Source organism: Microtus pennsylvanicus, chromosome 6 (assembly GCF_037038515.1).
Source record: "Microtus pennsylvanicus isolate mMicPen1 chromosome 6, mMicPen1.hap1, whole genome shotgun sequence".
In the NCBI taxonomy this organism is placed as follows: domain Eukaryota; kingdom Metazoa; phylum Chordata; class Mammalia; order Rodentia; family Cricetidae; genus Microtus; species Microtus pennsylvanicus.
In genome coordinates, this window is record NC_134584.1 from 37,365,627 (window position 1) to 37,386,156 (window position 20,530).

Genomic DNA, 20,530 nt, shown 5'->3' on the forward strand with positions numbered 1-20,530 from the left:
TGTAGTCCAGTGATGAATGAGACTTCCTGATCTTCTCAACCTTGCCAGCATTTAGTGTGATCTGTGCTTTGAAATTTAGCTGTTTTTTGTTTTGTTTTATATTGTTTTGTTGAGACAGAGTCTCTACATAGCCCTGGCTGGCTTGGAACTCACTATGTAGTTATTCTAGATCTGCAGTTCCATTTTTCTCCACTATTGTTTGAATTTTAACTTGTGATTGCCAATTGACATATGATGTGGACCACCTTTTCATATGTGCTGAATTATTATGTGGTTGTTATTGTTTGAAACTATAGGATCCTACTGTGTAGTCCTGGTTGGTCTGCAACTGGGTATGCAAATCATGCTGGCTTTAAGTCATTGCAGTCTTCCTGCCTCTGCCTCCCGAGGTCTGGGATAAGAACATGAATCATCCTGCCTCATTGTATGTCTGCTTTGATGAGATGTCTCATAACATCTTTTGCCTTCTTCTTCTTCTTCTTCTTCTTCTTCTTCTTCTTCTTCTTCTTCTTCTTCTTCTTCTTCTTCTTCTTCTTCTTCTTCTTCTTCTTCTTCTTTTTTTTTTTGGTTTGTTTTTCGAGACAGGGTTTCTCTGTGGTTTTGGAGCCTGTCCTGGAACTAGCTCTTGTAGAGCAGGCCGGTCTCGAACTCACAGAGAGCCGCCTGCCTCTGCCTCCCAAGTGCTGGGATTAAAGGCTGCACCACCACCGCCCGGCTCTTGCCTACTTCTTAATTGGGTTGTTTTCTTAGTGAAATTTTTGAGATGGTTGTGTATGATGGGTGCATTTTTTTTATTGAGGTAGATGTTTTGCAAATACAGTCTCTTAGTTTGTAGCTTTTCATTTGATTTTTTTAAAGACAGTGATTTTTATACTACAGTAGCTTTCATTTTAATAAAATACAATTGACCCATTTTTGTTTGTCATGAATCATAGTTTTGGTAGCTACAAACTCAGTACCTACCGTAAGAACACCTAATTTTTTTTTGCTTCTTAATGTTAGTCCTTTGGTCTATTTCAGAAAATTTTGGTGAAAGGTTTAAGGTCAGTGTATGGAGCATAGGAAGAAGGCTCAGTGGGTACAGTACTTGCTGCACAGGTACAAAGGCCCAAGTTCACATTCCCAGATCTCATATGATAAAGGTCAGAGGTGACGGCATGAGCCTCTAACTGTGGTGCTGGGGAGGTGCAGACAGGAAGATCCCCAGAGATGGGCCTGCTTGCTATCTAGCTGATTTGTGAACTTCAGGTTCAGTGAGCTACCTGCTACCTTTCTCAGATAATGGAGTGGAGAATGATAGAAGGGGGAAGCCCAGTGCCAACCTTTGGCTGCCACGTGCCCACACAGACATGACAGACTGACAGATACAGTATTAAAGTCACTGTATAGATTTTTTTCCCCCATCTTATTGCATTACCTTTTCTCCTTTTCCAAAAGTCAGTTGATTCTATATAAATAGTCTATTTCTGGGCTATTAGTTGTGCTATGTTGAGTCACTTATCTTTGTGTATTCATTGCCACATGCAGATGTGTTTTAAGTTCCACAATCAGTCTCCTGATTTTCTTAATTTTCTTTCAGCATTGTATTAGCAGTTTGGATCTTACGTCTTTGAATATGAAAGTCTGGATTTGTTTACTAATGTCTTAAAAGTAACTTAGTAAGATTTTGATAGGGATTGTTACATCTTTAGAATAATTTGGAAAGAACTGATCTTTTAACAATATCATGGCTGGGCAGTGGTGGCGCATGCCTTTAATCCCAGCACTCGGGAGGCAGAGGCAGGCGGATCTTTGTGAGTTCGAGGCCAGCTTGCTCAACGAGAGCTAGTTCCAGGACAGGCTCCAAAGCTACAGAGAAACACTGTCTCAAAAAAACCAAAAAAACCCAACCCCCCACCCCCAAGAAAAGCAATATCATGTATCTGCTTATGAATATAAAGCATATTGTATTTGTTATTTAGATATTTTAAGCATTCTTTTACTAGAGTTTTCTAATTTTGCTTATAAAGATCTTATACATAGTTAGAACTTCATCTAAATATTTACAATTTTATATCACTTAACTATGGGAAGAAATTCTGAGAAATGCACTGATGATTTATTCATTGGACAAACATTGTAGAATGTACTTTGGTCAACTGAGACACCTGTGATGCTACTGGAGGTTGTGATTCTATGGAAACCTCATGATTTGTTGATGAAATGCTATTTTCATTTATTGTTGTATGACTTGTACAGTTGTATTGTTTAGGGAATAATTTTATTTTTGTTGCTATATAAAAATTCATAAATTAGTAGATCAACATATTCAATACTTGGATATGTTGTGTCATGCTTTGGCCAGATTAAACCCAACTATCTCTTCAAACGTTCACCTTTCCTTTATTGTAAAACCTTTGCCTCTGTGTGTGTGTGTGTGTTTGTGTGTGTGTACACACTGTGTGTGCTTGGTGTCCCTGAGGGCAGAAGAGGATGTTAGATCCTCTCAAACTAAGTTATAGCCATGTGGGTGTTCAGAACCAAACCCGAGTACCCTGAAAGAACAGAAAGTGCTCTTAACTGCTGAACCATCCCTCCGCCCTTGCCCCCCTTTTTCTTCTTTCATGTCAGGTTTATATGGTTGTTTTCCCCCCTGTAGTTTTCTGTGGTAGGTGCTTAGATTGTTGAATTTAGATCTTGTGATATCCTTTGTATTATATTATTTTAGATCTTATCACAAGTTTTTCTTAAACATAGGAATAAGAAAAAAGACACCTATGAATAGATGATATTTACAATTTATTGATTTGACCAGCTGACAGTTTTTAGTAATAAGTACTCAGCGATAGAAATTACTGTAATAAATCTGAATTATAAGGTAGTTTTGATGAAAGGAGTACAAATGAAATATTTTCACTGTTATTTCCTTTGAACCTAAAGCTCTTGCAGGATCTTAATTTTTTTCCTTTTATTCTATTCTGTATATTTTCCCAGAATATTAAAATGGTCTCTTGATAATTTTGAGACACACACAATTTTGAGACACACACAAAAGGTGAACAAATGAAGGCCAGAGGACAACTTGTGGGAATTGGTTTTCTCCGTCTACTCTGCGGATTCCAGGAATTGAACATCTTTACCCATTGAGCCATTTTGCTGTACTCTTTAATCCTATTATCCTTAATTTGCTCATGAGTAATTGATTATTGCTTTTTTCTAGAGAAAATTTGCTGAAGGCAATTTAAAATTGCTATGTTGATTTAAATTCTATGTGAGAAAATTTAAGATCATTATTTGAGGGTAATTAACATATCAACACATTTCAGGTCCAAGATAATTACTGTGATATGGAGAACATAGATTAATACTTTGTCATTTCTATTAGAGTCTCAGTAATATTTTCCTATGGTTTAACATGGAACTAAATACTTTCTGATTTAATGTGAATTTGGGTTAACTTAGTTTGTAAGAAGTTGGAAACAAACACAATGGGTTCTAATAAAAGTCTAAGGACTAATTCCTAGAGATTTGTGCAAGATTAGGAATTTTATTTCGTACACCGTGGATCACTTCTTTTCTTGAAATTACTAGCCTAGCTTTAATTTTATAAAGTGATATTTAGTTATTTGCAGAAATTTTTGGATAAGTACTGCTGATTCCTCACCAAAGGAGATAAGAGTGTGTCTGCTCTGTGCTGTGTGTCCTCTGATAGTTTAACTAAATGTTGAACAGAAATCATGTTCTTGGATGAAGTGACACTAGACGTCAGTTCCTCTTCTTTACATGGACCGATCTTTATATCATGATCTCTGGGTTCCAAGAGTGACACACCCCAAGAATTAATGTCCCAAGAAATTGAAAGAAGAAACTGCTAATCTCTCATACCCTTTCCTGTAATACACATAGCTTCATTCTCCTCAACAGGTAGCTCAGAACTCACTGAGGAGGGACATGGCCTCATGCTGCTGGTGTCAAAAAGGAGTGTCAAAGATATTTAGAGCCACATTTTTATCTATCACAACAGATAGGGGGACGTTGACTAAATTATTTTTACTTGACAAGGTTAATTTTCTGCAAAGTGGGGTATTATTTGTACTTTGGGTCAAGAAGTTTACTCTTATTCAGATTTTGTTTTTGTACAAGTGAGCATCTAAAAGATTTGAAAAGTTTTAAGTTGAAAACAAGCACAATGGGTTCTGATCAAAGGCCAGGTTTAATTCATTCTTTAAAGGTGCCTATAAGATTAGCAATTTTATACGCAGGACAAACAAATAAGTTCTGGTCTTGAAATTACTAGCTTAGTTTTAAAGTTTATAAAACTGTATTCAGTTTTTTTTTCCTGCTCACAAATCTGGAATTCAAGCAGATTTTGGCAGGGAAGTCTGTCTGCTCTATGTTAAATATGCTCTGTATGCTTTGAAACATTAAAATCAGTATTTATAAGCTGGGTGTTGGGACATGTGCCTGTATTCTCAACTACTTGAGACCTTGAGGCAGGAAGATCACTTGAGATCCTGCTTGGGCAAGTTGCTATGTCAAAACAATCAAGCACCCCAGTATTTAGAAAGTCTAAATGAAGAAAACCATGAACCACCGATGAAGGAAGTCAAGTAGATTCACAAATGTGCACTCATGGTGATATTAGAAAAGCATAAAACTCTCATGGTCCATCAAAGAAAAAAAAATGTGGAAGCTATACTTCATTGGTTTTGAGCTCAAGGCCAGCCTGGTCTACATAGTGAGCTCCAGGCTAGCAAGAACTATACAGTGAAACCTTGTCTAACAAAGTAAAATAAGAAATTTGTATCCTATGAGGTAATACTATAAAAAGAATGAAAAGACACTACAGCATGAAAGAAATATTTTCAATACACTCATCTTTGAAAGATCATTATCTACAATTCACAAAGAATTTGGAAGACAATAAGGCATGATGACACAGGCCTGTAATCCCACCACTAAGGAGGCTGAGACAGGAGGATGGTAATTTTGAAGCCATCCTGGGTTATGTAGAAGGGGGTGGTGGAAAAGACACTTGTCACATGAAGGCTAGTGATCTCAGTACAGGTAGGAGATAGTCCACAAAGTTATTCTCTGACTTTCATATGCATGCCTTGGCCCATGTACCACCACCCTACATGCACACACTCTAATAAGAAGTAAAAAAAAATTAAAAATAAACCGTCTGGACTGTGAGCAAGGTGCTAATAACAGTGAGATAGCACTGTACACCTATTAGAATGACTGATAGCTAAAACAATAACCATAATCAAATACTAACTAGAATAGGGGGGAAAAGCCTGACTTATTTTTAGTGGAAATGCAAGGTGGTCCAGCCACATTAGAAAGCAGTGGAAAATATGGAAGTTTATTAAAAAGTAGTATTATCATAAGATTAGCTGTTCTTTACATGGGTATTTTCCCAAATGAGCTGAAATCCTGTCTGGACAAAAGCATTTACATTGGTGCTTTATTTTTGCAAAATAACCCAAGTGGTTATCCATTAAGATATGAATAAGAAAACTTGAAGTTGTAACTGCAGATGTTTAAGGAAAATATTTCATGAGTTATTATGTAGAGACTATTATTATTATATAGAGAATTCTTCAAACAAATTAGAAGTGTATGCATTTGTACTTACTGGAATCACGTAGACTGTCATTATTAGAAGTGTTAGAGCAATCAGTCTTTTTAGAAACATAAAGAGTGGCATCTGGAAATGGGTAAAATGCTTTGCTCACAGAGAGCTAGGAAATTGTAAAGCCAGGGTTAGAAATAAGACCTCAATTCCCAGTTACATACACACACACAGACAGACTCACTTACTCACTCACTCAATCACTCATACGCACTCTCTCCTTCTTCCTTCCTTCCTCTCTCCCTCTCCCTCTCCCTCTCCCTCTCCCTCTCCCTCTCCCTCTCCCTCTCCCTCTCCCTCTCCCTCTCCCTCTCCCTCTCCCTCTCCCTCTCCCTCTCCCTCTCTCTCTCTCTCTCTCTCTCAGTGAATTTACACCCACACAAAAGTAAGTGAGTTGTATACTTTAATAATGGTAGCCAATAATTACAAACATAGCTGGCAGAGACTTATCCTTTGGGCCGAGAATTAATAATATTAATACTTTAGATATCTGGAACTATGATTGGTCCATTACAAAAATGTAAGTGGTTAATTGATTCTCAATGCTGTCTTAGTTTTTGCTTTTAACAGTGTAGCACTCTTAGGATCACTGGTGTATAAAGATCTTTTTAAGATACCACTTTCATTTGTTGGGACATATATTCAGTAATGGGATGGTCACATCAAATGATAACCCAGTGTTTAATTTTTTTTAAGATACCACCATGTTATTTTGCACAGTTCTGTACCATCTTAGATTCCACAGAGATCCCAGTTTCTCTGTGTTCTTGTCCATGAGTATGGTCTGTTTGTTTATAACTATCCAAAAGGATATGAAGTAGCACGTTGTTGTATTTTGACTTGTATTTTCCTAATCCTTAGTAATCTTGAACATTTTCATTTACTTATTGGTCATTTATAAATAGATAAATACTAATGTGTTCATTCCCTGCTTTTATTTTGTTTTATTTTTTTGCTGCTAAATCTTTGTAGACTTGGGAATTATTCAGTGTATTGGTCTTGCCCTTTTGGAAACTGAGTCTTTACTGTCTTGTAAATACTTTCTCCTTGCTTGCTATCTAATATTATGTTATAGTACATTTGGTTTAAAAGATTATATACTGTAGGTATATTCCTTAGGGTTAGGAGAAATGCTGCATTTCAAATCAGGGCCTTGAGCTTCCAAGGCAGATGCACTACCACTATGCTACACTCTTTCATGGGTATAATTATTATTGTTATGTTTATAATTGACTCTGGCTACTTAAATATTTGGAACTAGAGAACATTTTCTTCTCCTGCATATTTGTTTATTTAGCATATAGCCTATACAAATATATATTACATATGATCCTTTATGTAGGCAATTTTTATGAAATTAAATACATGGATGTATTATTTTAAATAAAAATTAGCATCCTGCTAGCCATGGTGATGCCCATCTTTAATTCTACCTCTCTAGAGGCAGAAGTGAGGAGATCTCTCAGTTTAATGGCAGTGTGGGCAACATAGCAAGTTCAAGACTAGCCAGGACTGCATAGTCTGAATGCATATCAAAAACAGAAAAGCCACGGAAAAAATAACCCTCCCAAACCCAGAAAAAGTTAGAATCTTTTGATCTCATTGCAATATAACACATCTTAAAAGTTTTCTCTTATAAAAAAAAATTAAATTGTGGGCCTGGAGATGTAACTCAGCCTGTAGAATGTCTGCGGAGAGTGCAGAAACCCTGGATCAGTCCCCACTACTACAGAAACTGGCACGGTAGTATGGTAGTAAGAGTACCAGAAGCTCAAGGACGGCTTTATCTACTGTAAAGTAGTTCAAGGCTAGCTAGAGTGTTTAAGACTTAAGTCAAAGGAAAAAGAAGTCATGAAAGGAATTGCTTTTGTGCCCTACTTCCAACCTAATATTTCTGTTTCAATATTCAGACTCTTTTCAGTTTTGTGAACAAGATAGTGGACTAGACTAACACTAGTTAAAGTAATCGTTCAAATAATTTCTGTTTAAATTGCTTCTAGATTGAGAGTGAAGAAGCTTGTTCCTATAACTGCGGACTCCCCTTCCCTGATGCCGTCATTTAGGAATCGGCATTCCAGAACAGTTGATAGTATTTTGCATGCTTTTGCCTTGTCTTGACAAACCAACACTGTACCCTCGTAGAGAGCAGCAGTCCAGCTCTTGTCATTGGTGTGGCCTTTCTGTGAGAGTCTGCAGACTGACGGAAAGTTCCGCCTGTTGTGAACTGTCAAGTGAGAGTCTGCCAACAACTCAGCAGACACAACTAATTGGGGAGAGAAAGGGCTTTTGTGCCATCTTCTTTTTCCTTTCCTTTCCTTTCCTTTCCTTTCCTTTCCTTTCCTTTCCTTTCCTTTCCTTTCCTTTCCTTTCCTTTCCTTTCCTTTCCTTTCCTTTCCTTTCCTTTCCTTTCCTTTCCTTTCCTTTCCTTTCCTTTCCTTTCCTTTCCTTTCATTTTGATTTTTAAGAAGACAGATACTGTTAAAGTAGCATGTTTATGTAAGTCTGTCTGCTTCTCTCTCTTCATGGCAAAGATCATTATTTAACTCCAAGTCTTGCACTGCAGGTTGTTGAGCGCATCCACATGGAAGCTGGCACAGGACCAAACTCAAGATACACAGCTTATAACAGTTGATGAAAAATTGGTAAGGATTTCCTACAACATGTTGCTATGAGTCTGCCACTAGGATTGTTTTGTACAATAAATTTTTCAGTATAGTGGTCTGAGTTCTTCTAGGAAAGTTATATACAGACCTTAAGATTTTCACAGTGAAATAAAAAGTTGAATACTATATGTAAGTACTAAGAAATTAAGGAAAGGTTTCTATTTTTGAAATGCTGATGAGCGGTAATTGGAAGCTTTATTTTGAAATAAATATATTGTTTCTAAGTTACATTTCTATTTAAGTTTTATGATACTTACCATGCTCTCTAAATTAAATATTTTGGGTTTTTATAGAACCATGAGTTTTATGATACTTACCAGTGCTCTCTAAATAAATATTTTGGGTTTTTATAGAACCATGCAATGTTATTATCACTGTCTTTTTGTATGTGTGCCCATAAGCAATGCATTTCTGCATACTAAATTATAGATAGCAGCAAATGAATAATAGTAATGTTTTTCCATCATTAGTCAATAAAATTTTTGCAGCTATCATTCAAAAATATCCTCAGTGTTTAGATGCAGTTTGATATAAAGGCTTATATTATATAACAAAACAACTTTTGTAATGTTTCAAAACTACTAGCACAAATATATAATAGTAGAATAAGTATGCATTTTGTTTATTATGTGGTTTACAATATAAATGGAAGTGTCTCTTCATTACCCCTCCTAGACAGACTCTACACTGAGCTCCACCCCAGCACCACCTTTCTAATGATGTATTTTTTAATCACTCGATTATCTATGAGCATGATCCATACATGCCGTTCTGAAATTCCTGTTTATACTACTAAAGATAATAGATGGATAAATAATAGAAAAGTAGTGGATAGTTTGGAAAATTCCTCTTAGACCTCAGGCTAACTGGTTTTATTCAGATTGTCTGTTGACACTGCTATCATCTTAGTGTAGACAGTGTCATGTGATTGCTCTCCCCATGTTTTTCATCTCCTTCCGATTCATTTTCCCCAGCATAGTTAGATTAGATTTTTGTTTGTTTGTTTATTTTTTTGAGACAGAGTTTCTTTGTATAACAGCCCTGGCTGTCTTGGAATTCTCTTTGTAGACCAGGCTGTCCTCGAACTCTCAGAGAACTGCCTGCCTCTGCCTCCCAAATGCTTCATCTGTACCTGTGCCATACCCAATGTAATTCCAAGTTTTAGATATAAACTTGTGGTACTGAATTTCTAACTAAAATATAAAATTCCTGGAAGAAAATGAAGGAGATTTTTGTAGCTTCGGGTTAGACTAATATTTTTTAGATGTGACACTAATATAATAGTGTTGAATTTATGGTTTTTAAGAATTATAACACTGGACTTTCTCACAATTAAAAATGTGCTTAAAAAATGTAAGACAGGGACTAGCAAAATGGTTCAGTGGATAAAGATGCCTGCCACCAAGCCTGATGACCTGAATTTGATTTGCAGATCCTTTATGTTGGAAGGAGAGAACCAGTACCTACAAATTGTCCTATGACCATTACCTGAGACTGTGACCCACGTGTGCACACCCACATACAAACATGCAGAAACACACACACACTCACACACACGCACGCACGTACAAGCATGCAGAAACACACCCACACATTCACACACATACACAAACATGCAGAAACACACACGCACGTACAAACATGCAGAAACACACCCACACATTCACACACACACACACACACATACAAACATGCAGAAGCACACCCACCCACCCACCCACCCACACACACACACACACACAGTTAAGTAAAATGTATTTGTTAAATGTATTTAATGGAAATTATATCCAGAAAATTTATGCATAACTTATGTCAGCCTCAAAGGCTATATGCTATGTAATTCCATCGATGTTCTAGATATCAGAAAACTATAGTAACAAGAAATTTATTAGTGGTTAGCAGGGTTGGATGTGGGTCAGGAAGAATTAAATTGAAAAGAAATGAGGAATTTTGGAGAGTGAGGTAACTATTCTTAATTGAGATGGTGAGCCTCTTGTGAAAGCCCATATTTCTATTGATTTGTGAAATAAACAAAAATCCACAGAACTGTTCAATAACAGTAGCACATTTTCCTGTTTCTAAACTATCAATTTTCAAAAAGAGTATGAAGGTCATTTCTTAAACTTTTTTTTTTTAATTAACTTGTGTCAGTTGTTCTAAGGTCTTCCCAAATCATATGTAGGGCATGCCATATTTTATAGGTCAGCCGTCTGTGTACTGAATCTGCTGCCAGCTTTTGGGTCTATTAAATTGAGACCTTAAAGGATGGTTGTAGGTTTCCTTGCAAAGTGAATTATTTTCATAATCACACCATCTTTAATTGCCCTTCTCACTGTGTTAACAGTTTACAAAAAGATAAAAACCTGAACAATTGAGGGGGTGTAACTGGTCATTAAATCCTTCTGTTCTTTGCAACCACACTTTGAAATTAAGGAACTAGTTTATGTGAGGAAACTGAAAAATTTGTAAAAATTTAACTTTTCACCCTGTGTACATACTTTTTATGTTTCAGGGAATAAAACAAATTGTGCATAGAATATTTCTGTTATTCACCAGAGCTCAGTGGTCGTCCTTAGGACAACCATGTGTGCTTTAATATTGTTACTGATGGAATTAGCCAGATGACAGACTGGGTATTTAGTCACGCATATTTGGTAGACATTTTCCCCAAATGAACCCACTAACTTTAAGAAAATGTTGTCTATGGTGAACTTGAGCTTTTAAGTGAAAATTAGGATTCTTTCTTAGTTAAAACATACTTCTAGTGTTCCTGTGTGGGTGTCCGCACGCGTGCCTGTGTGTGGTTGGACTGTGTGAAAGTGCTCTAGAAGGTGGGGAGTGAGTGTCAGGTGTGGCTTCAGGTGTGGGTGCTCAGGCATGGCCTCAGGTGTTGCCCACCTTTGTTTGGAGGTAAGCTTGATTGCTAATTTGGGCTGTGTTAACTGGTCACAAGTCCCAGAAATCCTCTTGTCTTCACTTTCCTCTGCTGAAATTACAAGCACACATCATGTTTGGCTGTTTTACATGGCTGCTCGAGGAGCAAACTAAGGTTTTCTTGCTTGCTTGGCAAGAACTTTACTGACTGAGCTATTCTGAAATTTATAATTGTTGTAGGCTTTGGTTCTGCTGCTGACCTGATTAAATTTGATGCCTTTGTAGTACTTCAATCCTATTTCAATATGATTGGAATTTAAAGCAACAAATGTTTTTTAAAATTTTTAAATTTTTAAAAATGTGGTTATAAGCCAGGCGGTGGTGGCACAAGCCCTTAATCCCAGCACTCAGGAGGATCTCTATGATGTCAAGGCTAGAGTGAGTTCCAGGACAGCCAGAGCTGTTACACAGAGAAATCTTGAAAAACAAAAACAAAAATGTGGTAATAAAATATGTTTGGAATATGTATTTGATATATATATATATATATGTATATATATATATTTCTGTGAATCAGTATAACCAATACATGATGATTCTTGGATAAAATTTTAACTATAACACAATGAATTATAACCAGATATGAACTATTAGCATTATCAAATAATTTATTTTTCTGATTAATATTTATTTGAAAATGCATTTTTTGTATTGCAACCAAAGTACCTATATTAGAATGCGTGAACAGATGTCAGAATTCATCTGCTTTCCATTAAACTAGATGTCTATTAAAGATAGCTTCAAAAATGCAACTATATCTCAAGTGTATACTAAAATTTTACTCAGTTAGAATGTATCCCATAGTAAATATCTATAACTATGGCTTATATAAGCAAGAGTTTTATATATAGCTTATATATAACAAGATCTTGAAACAATAACAGTAGTCATCCCCCATTTCTTTTATTTGCGTGAATTATCTCAGAGCTTTGTATGATTTCCTGGTAATTTATCATCTTGAGTACTTTGCAATTGCACTGAATCTCTTTAGAATGTTGTCAGCTTTTCTTGTGCCGCTGCACGTGTGGTTTATGCAGGGTGTGGTGGCAAGTGTGGCCTCCCTTTTAACCACAGCAGTTCTCGAAGGACCTCTTAAAATTTAGCTCTTATACATCTTTATGTGGGTCTCATGGAGCTCTAGGAGCTCATCAGCTTTTGTCTGGACTGTTAGCAAGTCAAGTTTCCTCCAGCTTGAGCATAAACCAGTTATTATTTCTGACTGCTGTTCTCTGATTCAAGTGAAGTTTTTCTTTTTAACTAGTGCTTCCTATGTGTAGAATTTGCTATATAGGTTATAAATTAAGGCATCTGTATAGTGTCTGGTGAATGTTAGTATCATAAGTACAAAAAGTGCCCCCCCCGTATCGGTTGTATATTGACATTATATACTCTGTCCTTCTTAAGGCATTGGATGTCTGCTAGCACTACTCTAGTACAAAGAGCCATCTTTCATTTGGAACTACATACAATGGAATTGTTATAGAACAAAATCTGGGAGTAAAGTTGTTTTCCTGGGCTACTATTAATAAAGACTATCATATTAGAATGTGGTGAAATTTTAAGGAGTAGAAGCCGTTTCTTGTTTGTTGAGTATAAATTTCTTATCTTTTCACTAATGAAGATTAAAATATCAGATATTCAAAATATCCTAAAATAATCTTATAAAGTTAGTTTAGGAGTACGTTTTTTTTAAAAAAATTTTTTTTTTCGCTTGCACCGTTTTTATTTCCACACACGTGGTATTGTGCACAGATGTTGAGGGAAGCTTGCAATGGCTGCTCTGCCCTTGGTTTCTGTGAGAGGAGGGGCCGGCCATGGGGGTTGGGAGACCAGTGCCCTTGCTGTGGAGCTTATGTGGAGAAGCAGTTTGTCTCCCTTGATGCCTCCTCTTCACTCCAGTCTCCTTTTGGTAAATTTAATGAACACCCAATTAAATGAACATGTTGTCTTCTGATTTTCCCTTTAACTTTACAATAGAGAATGTAAATTGTTAATGTTCTTTAAAGAGTTTGAGTAGCTGCTCTCTCCAAGTAACCAAAGCATGAATTAAACTTACATTTTTAATTTTTAAAATCATTTTAGTGTACTGATTGTTTATTTGTCAACATTTTTTAAATTAACAAGTTACTACCCCATTAAAAATATATCGACAAAGATAGAAAAGTGCTCTATCAGAGTAGTCTCCACTCTTATTGTAAGCACTACGAATCTGTCAGAGTCGTCTCCACTCTTATTGTAAGCACTACGAAGGAAGCTCTAATATTTGAAATTAGTAGTTTAGTTTTATGAAAACTGTTGGTTGTCATCTTTTTTCACCAAGTGCTCACTGGATGTTGTCACATGCCACACATGAGGCCTCTGTATTTATCCTGACATGTGAAGTACTTTTCATTTATATGCTTAATTATCTTGTTCATAAACTACTTAATGCCATTTGTTTGTAACTTTTATGAAGATTTTATGATTACGTATGTATCTTCAACTTAAATGCCTATGAAATAAGGAACTTTTAGTAATTTATAAGTCTGGCATCTTTTTTTGAGGGGTACAGGATTGGGAAAGGCAGCTGTAGAAATGTCTTTATAGTATAATTCTACTAATGTAAAATGCTAGCATTTTGGACATTTTCAGTTGCCACTATTATTTTTATTAAAAGTAGAGTATGCATGAAAAATAATCATTGTTAGATTTTGCCGTTTTGTTTTTATTAAGTTCCTTACAAATTGCAGTAAAATAGCAGTTAAAGCTGTTCACTGGAATTGTTGCTGTTTGGTAATGACCACATGACACTGGCAGCAATTTTAGCTGGTGAGACTTGAATATTACCGTTTTGGATGTATTTAAGCAGCAGCTTGTATCTGTAGAAATTTTTTGTTGCTTCATTTTAAATATTCTCATAACTTTAACTTTTCTAATACATTTTTAATTGAATAATCTTTTTGCAAACTTTCAAAAGTAAAACAAGTAGATATGCTATAAGTATTTGTGTTTTCCTCTTACATACTATAAGTTCATGAGTGAAATTTCTAACTTAGATTTAAAATTAACCAGTAACAGTGACCTGTACTGAGAGATAAAGCTCAGTTGAAGGCCTCCATTTTCCTTGACTGTGTGCTCCCTTCCCCTGCTAGGCTCAGCTTTCTTTTGGAGATGGCAGCACTATCTCTGCCAGATTATAAGTAGTGTCTGCAGTCGGGCTGTGCAGCCTTCCAGCATCTCAAGTGTCTGTTTTGTCTGCACTTTACGCACACACATTCTTTTGCACAATTCCAAGGCTTTAGTCTTGAGCACTGGGTCAAAGGATATGTCCCTTTGAAGGGTAGACAGGAGGTTTTTTTAAAAACTGTTTTATTCACTAAGTAATATTTCATTTTACACCAAAGAATAGCAGTCTCTGTGAACCTACCATGGTGGCAGTTTAGCATGTGGGTTTTTCTCTTCTTTCAGTAAATATAGATAATGTTGCTTCAAGTAAATAGGACTGTTAAATTTAAAATGTAAAGAAAAGGCATTGGCTGACTGTAAATGTTACTTTGCAATATCATTTACGTTTTAAAAGAAATGTATTTTAGAGTATATTTCCCTCAGCTACTGAAAACAATGATGAGTAGCCATGAAAAACTGCAGAGGTAGTGGTTATAATTCTTTGGAAGTGAGGTAGCCACCCTCAGTCAGCTTCTTTAGTATTATAGATGTGTGGCCGTTATTAGGAAAATATCAAAGACTCAAGCAATGAGACGTTTTTAGGCTTACACTAGACGGAGAGTTTCTTTCTTGTACTATTTGCATGGGTTAATTAGTGATGTAATAATCATGGAATATGATTATATTTATAAGAGTATTGCATTTCATATTTGAATCATGATATATATGCACACCTAAGCATAGGAATTAATATGAAAATTGTTTTTCTGTTTATTTGTAGACGTGGTGAAATTTATGGAAAGTTTGTCTAAATAGAGTTAAAGTAGAAATGTTTTTAGTCTTTATGGCATGGCAGTCTTAAAGCAAGCACAGCTAACATGTACATCTCATTTAAGAATAATGATCATTAAGTCAGACTGTTTATATAATTCTTTGTAGATAGAATTCTATATATAAGTGCAGAACTTTATTTCCAAAATGTTTCCAAAAATGTTATTCTAACATATCATTAGACTGTATGAAACTTACACTTTTGAAGTGTTACAAAGGAAATAAATGTTAAAAATACTAGTTTTTATATATAGACAAGACCCATTAAAACTTACAGAGTAGCTATATTAAATTGCTGGAAGAACAAAGGGTCTTTCGTCTACAGTATTCAGCCACCTCTATTATCTGTGATTCTTCAGCAATTAAAGCAGATTATTTTTTTCTTTCTTCCCACTTAGAACACTTGAACAATGCTGAAGAATTGAATTGACTGGAATGTTTTATCTTACAAAAGATTTAAAGTCCTATGCACCAATTAGCAAAATACAGTAAAGGTTTAAACTGCTAATAGCCACAACATGGTGAATGCAGAGACCTGGAGTATGCGAGGTCCGTGTAACAGCTGCCATTGTGGTCTCTCCAGAAGAGTAACTGTGTCTGCTCTTTTCTTGCTTTGCTACCTGCCGGGTATGGAGATTTTGAATAGTACTGGACACTTGCTTTTAAGAATTCAAATTCTTGGATATTATATTGTCACTTTGGCTCTCATTAAATTAGAGTTGATAATATTTTATTTGGATTTCCACAAAGTTTCTTTTGCTGTTTTGAAGACAGTTCTAGTGTGAAAATATCACTCCTTTAGTAACAAATCCAAAGTGTTTGTGCTGTGTGTTATCTCCTTGCAGCAAACTGCTTGTCCAATAGTTTTCATTTAACCGAATATAACCAACCATTCTGTATTTGTACTATCTTTAAATACGTGTTTATTTTGGTTTTGATTTGGATTGGTTTTGATCTCCTTGATAGTAGAAAATGTTTTTAGTACAGCTTTTTGGTCAATTTGCCAAACTGAAAAGAATTCATCTAAATTGCCACTAAACAATTTGTGTCCATCATTTTGTAGTCGTTCTCAGTAAATTAGAGGTAGGAGGAGGTAAAAATTTGGTTGTAGCACATTTTGGTGACAATTATTTTTCCTTTCTATTTTGTATACCCCAGGTAATACAATGTAGAATTAGAGCAAAATAAGAAGAATATAGGCCTCAAAGTTTGAGGCTAGCAAACTTTGTTTCTTTGTTTAGAGTTTATAATTTTATATGACCTACTCTTTGCTTTAGTTCTACTCTCAAAAATAGTGCCTACAAGATTACGAGTATTTGTGTTTTACAAAGTGGGTACGTTTTTAAAATTAGCAGGGATGTGGAAGCTTTACTGTATTAAATGTGCTGTGTCTCCACAAATCTGCCTCTTTCTGAACTATACTCTTCTAGAAATGTGTGAATGGGTTCTGTTCAGTTGCTGTTTCATGTTAACACTCTTTTTTTTTTTAAAGATTTATTTAGCTGGGTGGTGGTGGCGCACACCTTTAATCCCAGAACTCGGGAGGCAGAGGCAGGTGGATCTCTGTGAGTTCGAGACCAGCCTGGTCTCTACAAGAGCTAGTTCCAGGACAGGCTCTAAAGCTACAGAGAAACCCTGTCTCGAAAAACAAAACAAAACAAAAAACAACAAAAAAAGAGATTTATTTATTTATTATGTATACAATATTCTGCCTGCATGTATCCCTGTGGGCCAGAAGAGGGCACCAGATGTCATTACAGATGGTTGTGAGACGCCTTTTGGGTGCTGGGAACTGAACTCAGGACCTCTGAAAGGGCAGCCAAGCCTCTTAACCACTGAGCCATCTCTCCAGCCCTTCATGTTAACACTCTAAAGGCTTCCAGTTTACTGGATGTTAGTTAATAAAGGCTTCAATTTTTGTCATGCTTCCTTAGACATAAACAATGTTAGGTTTTTTTGTTTTGTTTTTTAAGTAACACATGGGATACAGATACACCAAAATGCTAGGTTGGGATTACTAATTTAAGATGAAGAACCAGGGATCTGATTACTTGGTCATTGCCTATATTATATAGTGACTATTGAGTGTACATTGAGTAAAAAAATTCTGTCTATGAAAATAATTTAACACAATTAAACAGTGCCAGGTTGTTTACATTTCTGATCCTTAGTCATTTCCTGTATCTGAAATGCTCTTATTTTAGACCTCACTTAGATGAATTCTTTGTCATCATTTAGATTTTAGTTTACATGTGGCATAATCTCAAAGTATGTTGACTCAGGTCCTCAAACTTGGCAACAAGTGCCTTTTCCCACTGAGCCATCTCATTGTTTCCTGAAAATTTTTTCCTGTACTATCATGACTGAGACTCTGTTTCCTCTGTGTATAATATTTCTGTAACTCTTGTCTTCAGTTTTGGCTTCATAGCCACAAATAGCTGTAGTTTGCAGTTGTCTTAAAATGTCTTTATTTCGCCATCAGTTTTTAAAAGCTAGTTCTTCAGGATTTAGCAGTGCTGGTTGGCACTTACTTGTTTTTGTGATTTGAAATTGTCATTCTGAGCCTTTTCTGTCTTTTAGGGTTTCTGATGAGAAATCTAAAGTGTTCACCTTTGTAAGTTGAGTTGACATTTTTCTCTCATAGCTTTTATTTTTTCTTTCCTTATATTTTTGACATATTGATTATATCATTGATAAGTTTTCTAGTCATGTCTGTTGGAGTTCTGAATGCCTTTTGTACTTGGATGTCCATTTCGTTCCCTAGTTTTGGGAAATGTCTGCTATAATTTCACTGAATTACATTCTCTGTGCTTTTAGTTTTAACCTCAGCTCTGTCTGTGCTGCGGATCTTCTGATTCTATTCTAGAGTTTTTTGTGCCCTATTGAATGTCGTATTTCTTCAACTCTATCCTGACATACTTTCATGTGGTCATGCTTTCCAGTGTGTTTTTATTTCACACAGTGAGCTTTTCATTTCTAGCATTTTACAGTTTTTCTTAATCTGTTTTCCTTGTTGAAATGTTCTCATATGCTGCTGACGTTTTCATCTCTGTTGCTGATCTTCTCATCTATTTTCCCAACTGTTTCATCTGTTGCTGGCTTTTCTTTCTTGGACCTATATTGAATTAATCTGTTTGTATCCATTTTGAGTTTTTCCTAGTGAACTTTTGAAATTTTTATCTCACATTATATCTGCTTTAGTATCTTTGGGTTCATTAGTTGATGAGTTAGTCTTTTATAGTAGTCCTGTTGCTTTGCTATTTTGTATTTTCATCTTGTAATTTGTGCCTTCTGTTTGGATATCTCTTCTACTTTTATTCTTGGTTCTTCTAATGGAACAGCCTACTCGTATATACTTAATCCCACTTAAGTATTTCAGAGAAAAGAAAACAAACTGCTACATCAAATTAGTTAAGTGTGGAAATGCTGTTACAATTGATCAAAAGCCGCCTAGTATCATCAATGAACATAAAACATAAAGTGGTAAAACTAATACAGAGTATATTATGACAAAAAAGATGTTTAGGGTAAAGGAGGAGGCCAGCAAGGGGGAAAAACAGAAGAGAAGCAAGATTAAAAAGTGAAAGGAAAAGGAAGGCAAAAGAGAGTTTGAGTAAAAGGAACCAGTGGTTTATCAATAATGAGAACACTTAAAAAAAAATAGGTAACTGTAAGAAGTAGCATTAAAAAATAAAACACAAGTTATAAAAATGACACAAAAAGTAAAGAAGGAAAAGAAAGCAAAGAAAAAAAATCCAGAAAATCAAAAAGTTGCCCTATAATGGAAATAATAAACACTTTTCAGTGAATAAATGAGAAATAAAAAATGAAAACAGAAGATTGGGGTTTTGTTTTTGTTTTTAAATAAAATAAGGTGAAAATGCTCTTCTAAGTTTAGTAAAAATGGAAAAATCAGATGCGGGGGAGAACAGAAGGAAGGGTAGATTGGAGCAGTCCTGCTTTCTGGAGATTGAGACAGACTAGGATGGGGTCTCTTGATCTGGTGGGCTCTGGTCTTTTCTCTGGTCAGTGCTGATGTTGAGCCTGTGCTCCATCAGTGTCCATTGGCCAACAGAGTTGTCTTCACTGCAGTTAGTATTGGAGGATATAGTTCATTATGACAGGGAAGTCATGCAGAAGAGCTCCAGGCAGTGTGTGACAGCAGGAAGCAGAGAGAGAGAAAAAGAGAGAGAGAGAGAGACACCTGGTAGTTAGCTAGGTGTCTCTTTTGTAGTCCAGAGCCAAGTGCCAAGGAATGGTGCTATCTACTTTTAGAGTGGATCTTCACACCTCAACTTAATCAAGATATGAGTCACTTGATAGATTATCCAACCCCAAAGGGTCAGTCCTAAACACAGTTTCATATAAGCAATACTAAATAGAATTTAGCAGGATGTTTTTGTATTTTTAAAAGCAGATCATTCTTCCTAGATATGGCCATTACTAACCTAATCTAAATAATTCTTCACAGGAGCATGGAAGATCCTAGGGGATTCTTAGGCCTGTTGAGTTGATAACATTAAATCCAAGTACCTTACTTTCTTTGTATATCACCAGCTTCTGATGGCCACGTTTGGGTGTCTAAAGTATGTGTTCTGGACAGAATCTTTTGCTCATCCAAGACTCTCCACATGGTACCCAATGAAATGACTAATATTCAAGCTAGGAGGTGACTAGTGTGGGTAGCATCCATAACACTGAGATCTCTACAGGCATGTTTATAAGACCGCCAGTATTTATCCACTCTGCGGGAGCTATGTCCTCCTGTGTTCTAGGGCTCAACAACAGTAAGAGGTAGACAGGTTGCTCTGGAAGTTGATCCCTGGCTGACCTCAGCCTCAAGGCTGTCAGACTCTACTGTCACCCTGGCCACTGAGAGTTTGTTCCCTTCCATTTTTCACCACCTGATCTGAGCCTCCTGATCCTTGCCTTCTCAGTTTGTCGGCTAGTGCCTGTCCCTGCATCTTCCTCGCCAGGTGCTACGGTATGTTAAATTCAAGTCTTCTGGGGCTGTGGTATGTTGAGTTAAAGCTCCCTACGGCTAATGTATGTTAAATCCAAGTTGCCTGGGCCTATGGTGTGTTAAGTTAGGTTCCCTGGGACTATGGTATATTAAATTCAAGTTCTCTGGATCTATGGTATGCTAAATTCAAGTTCCCTGGGACTATGGTATGCTAAATTCAAGTTCCCTGGGTCTATGGTATGTTAAATTCAAGTTCCCTGGGACTATGGTATGTTAAATTCAAGTTCCCTGGGTCTATGGTATGCTAAATTCAAGTTCCCTGGGTCTATGGTATGTTAAATCCAAGTTCCCTGGAGCTATGGTATGTTAGATTCAGGC

General features: G+C 36.1%; 1 protein-coding gene across 1 annotated transcript in view; it reads left to right on the forward strand.

Moving 5' to 3' along the window:
• Ndufs4 (NADH:ubiquinone oxidoreductase subunit S4) overlaps positions 1–20,530 on the forward strand; it is a 107,240-nt gene that overhangs the window by 23,586 nt on the left and 63,124 nt on the right. Inside the window, exon 2 of the mRNA XM_075976039.1 lies at positions 8,181–8,259. Coding sequence (XP_075832154.1) covers positions 8,181–8,259 — 79 coding nt within the window. The remainder of the gene's footprint in view (positions 1–8,180; positions 8,260–20,530) is intronic.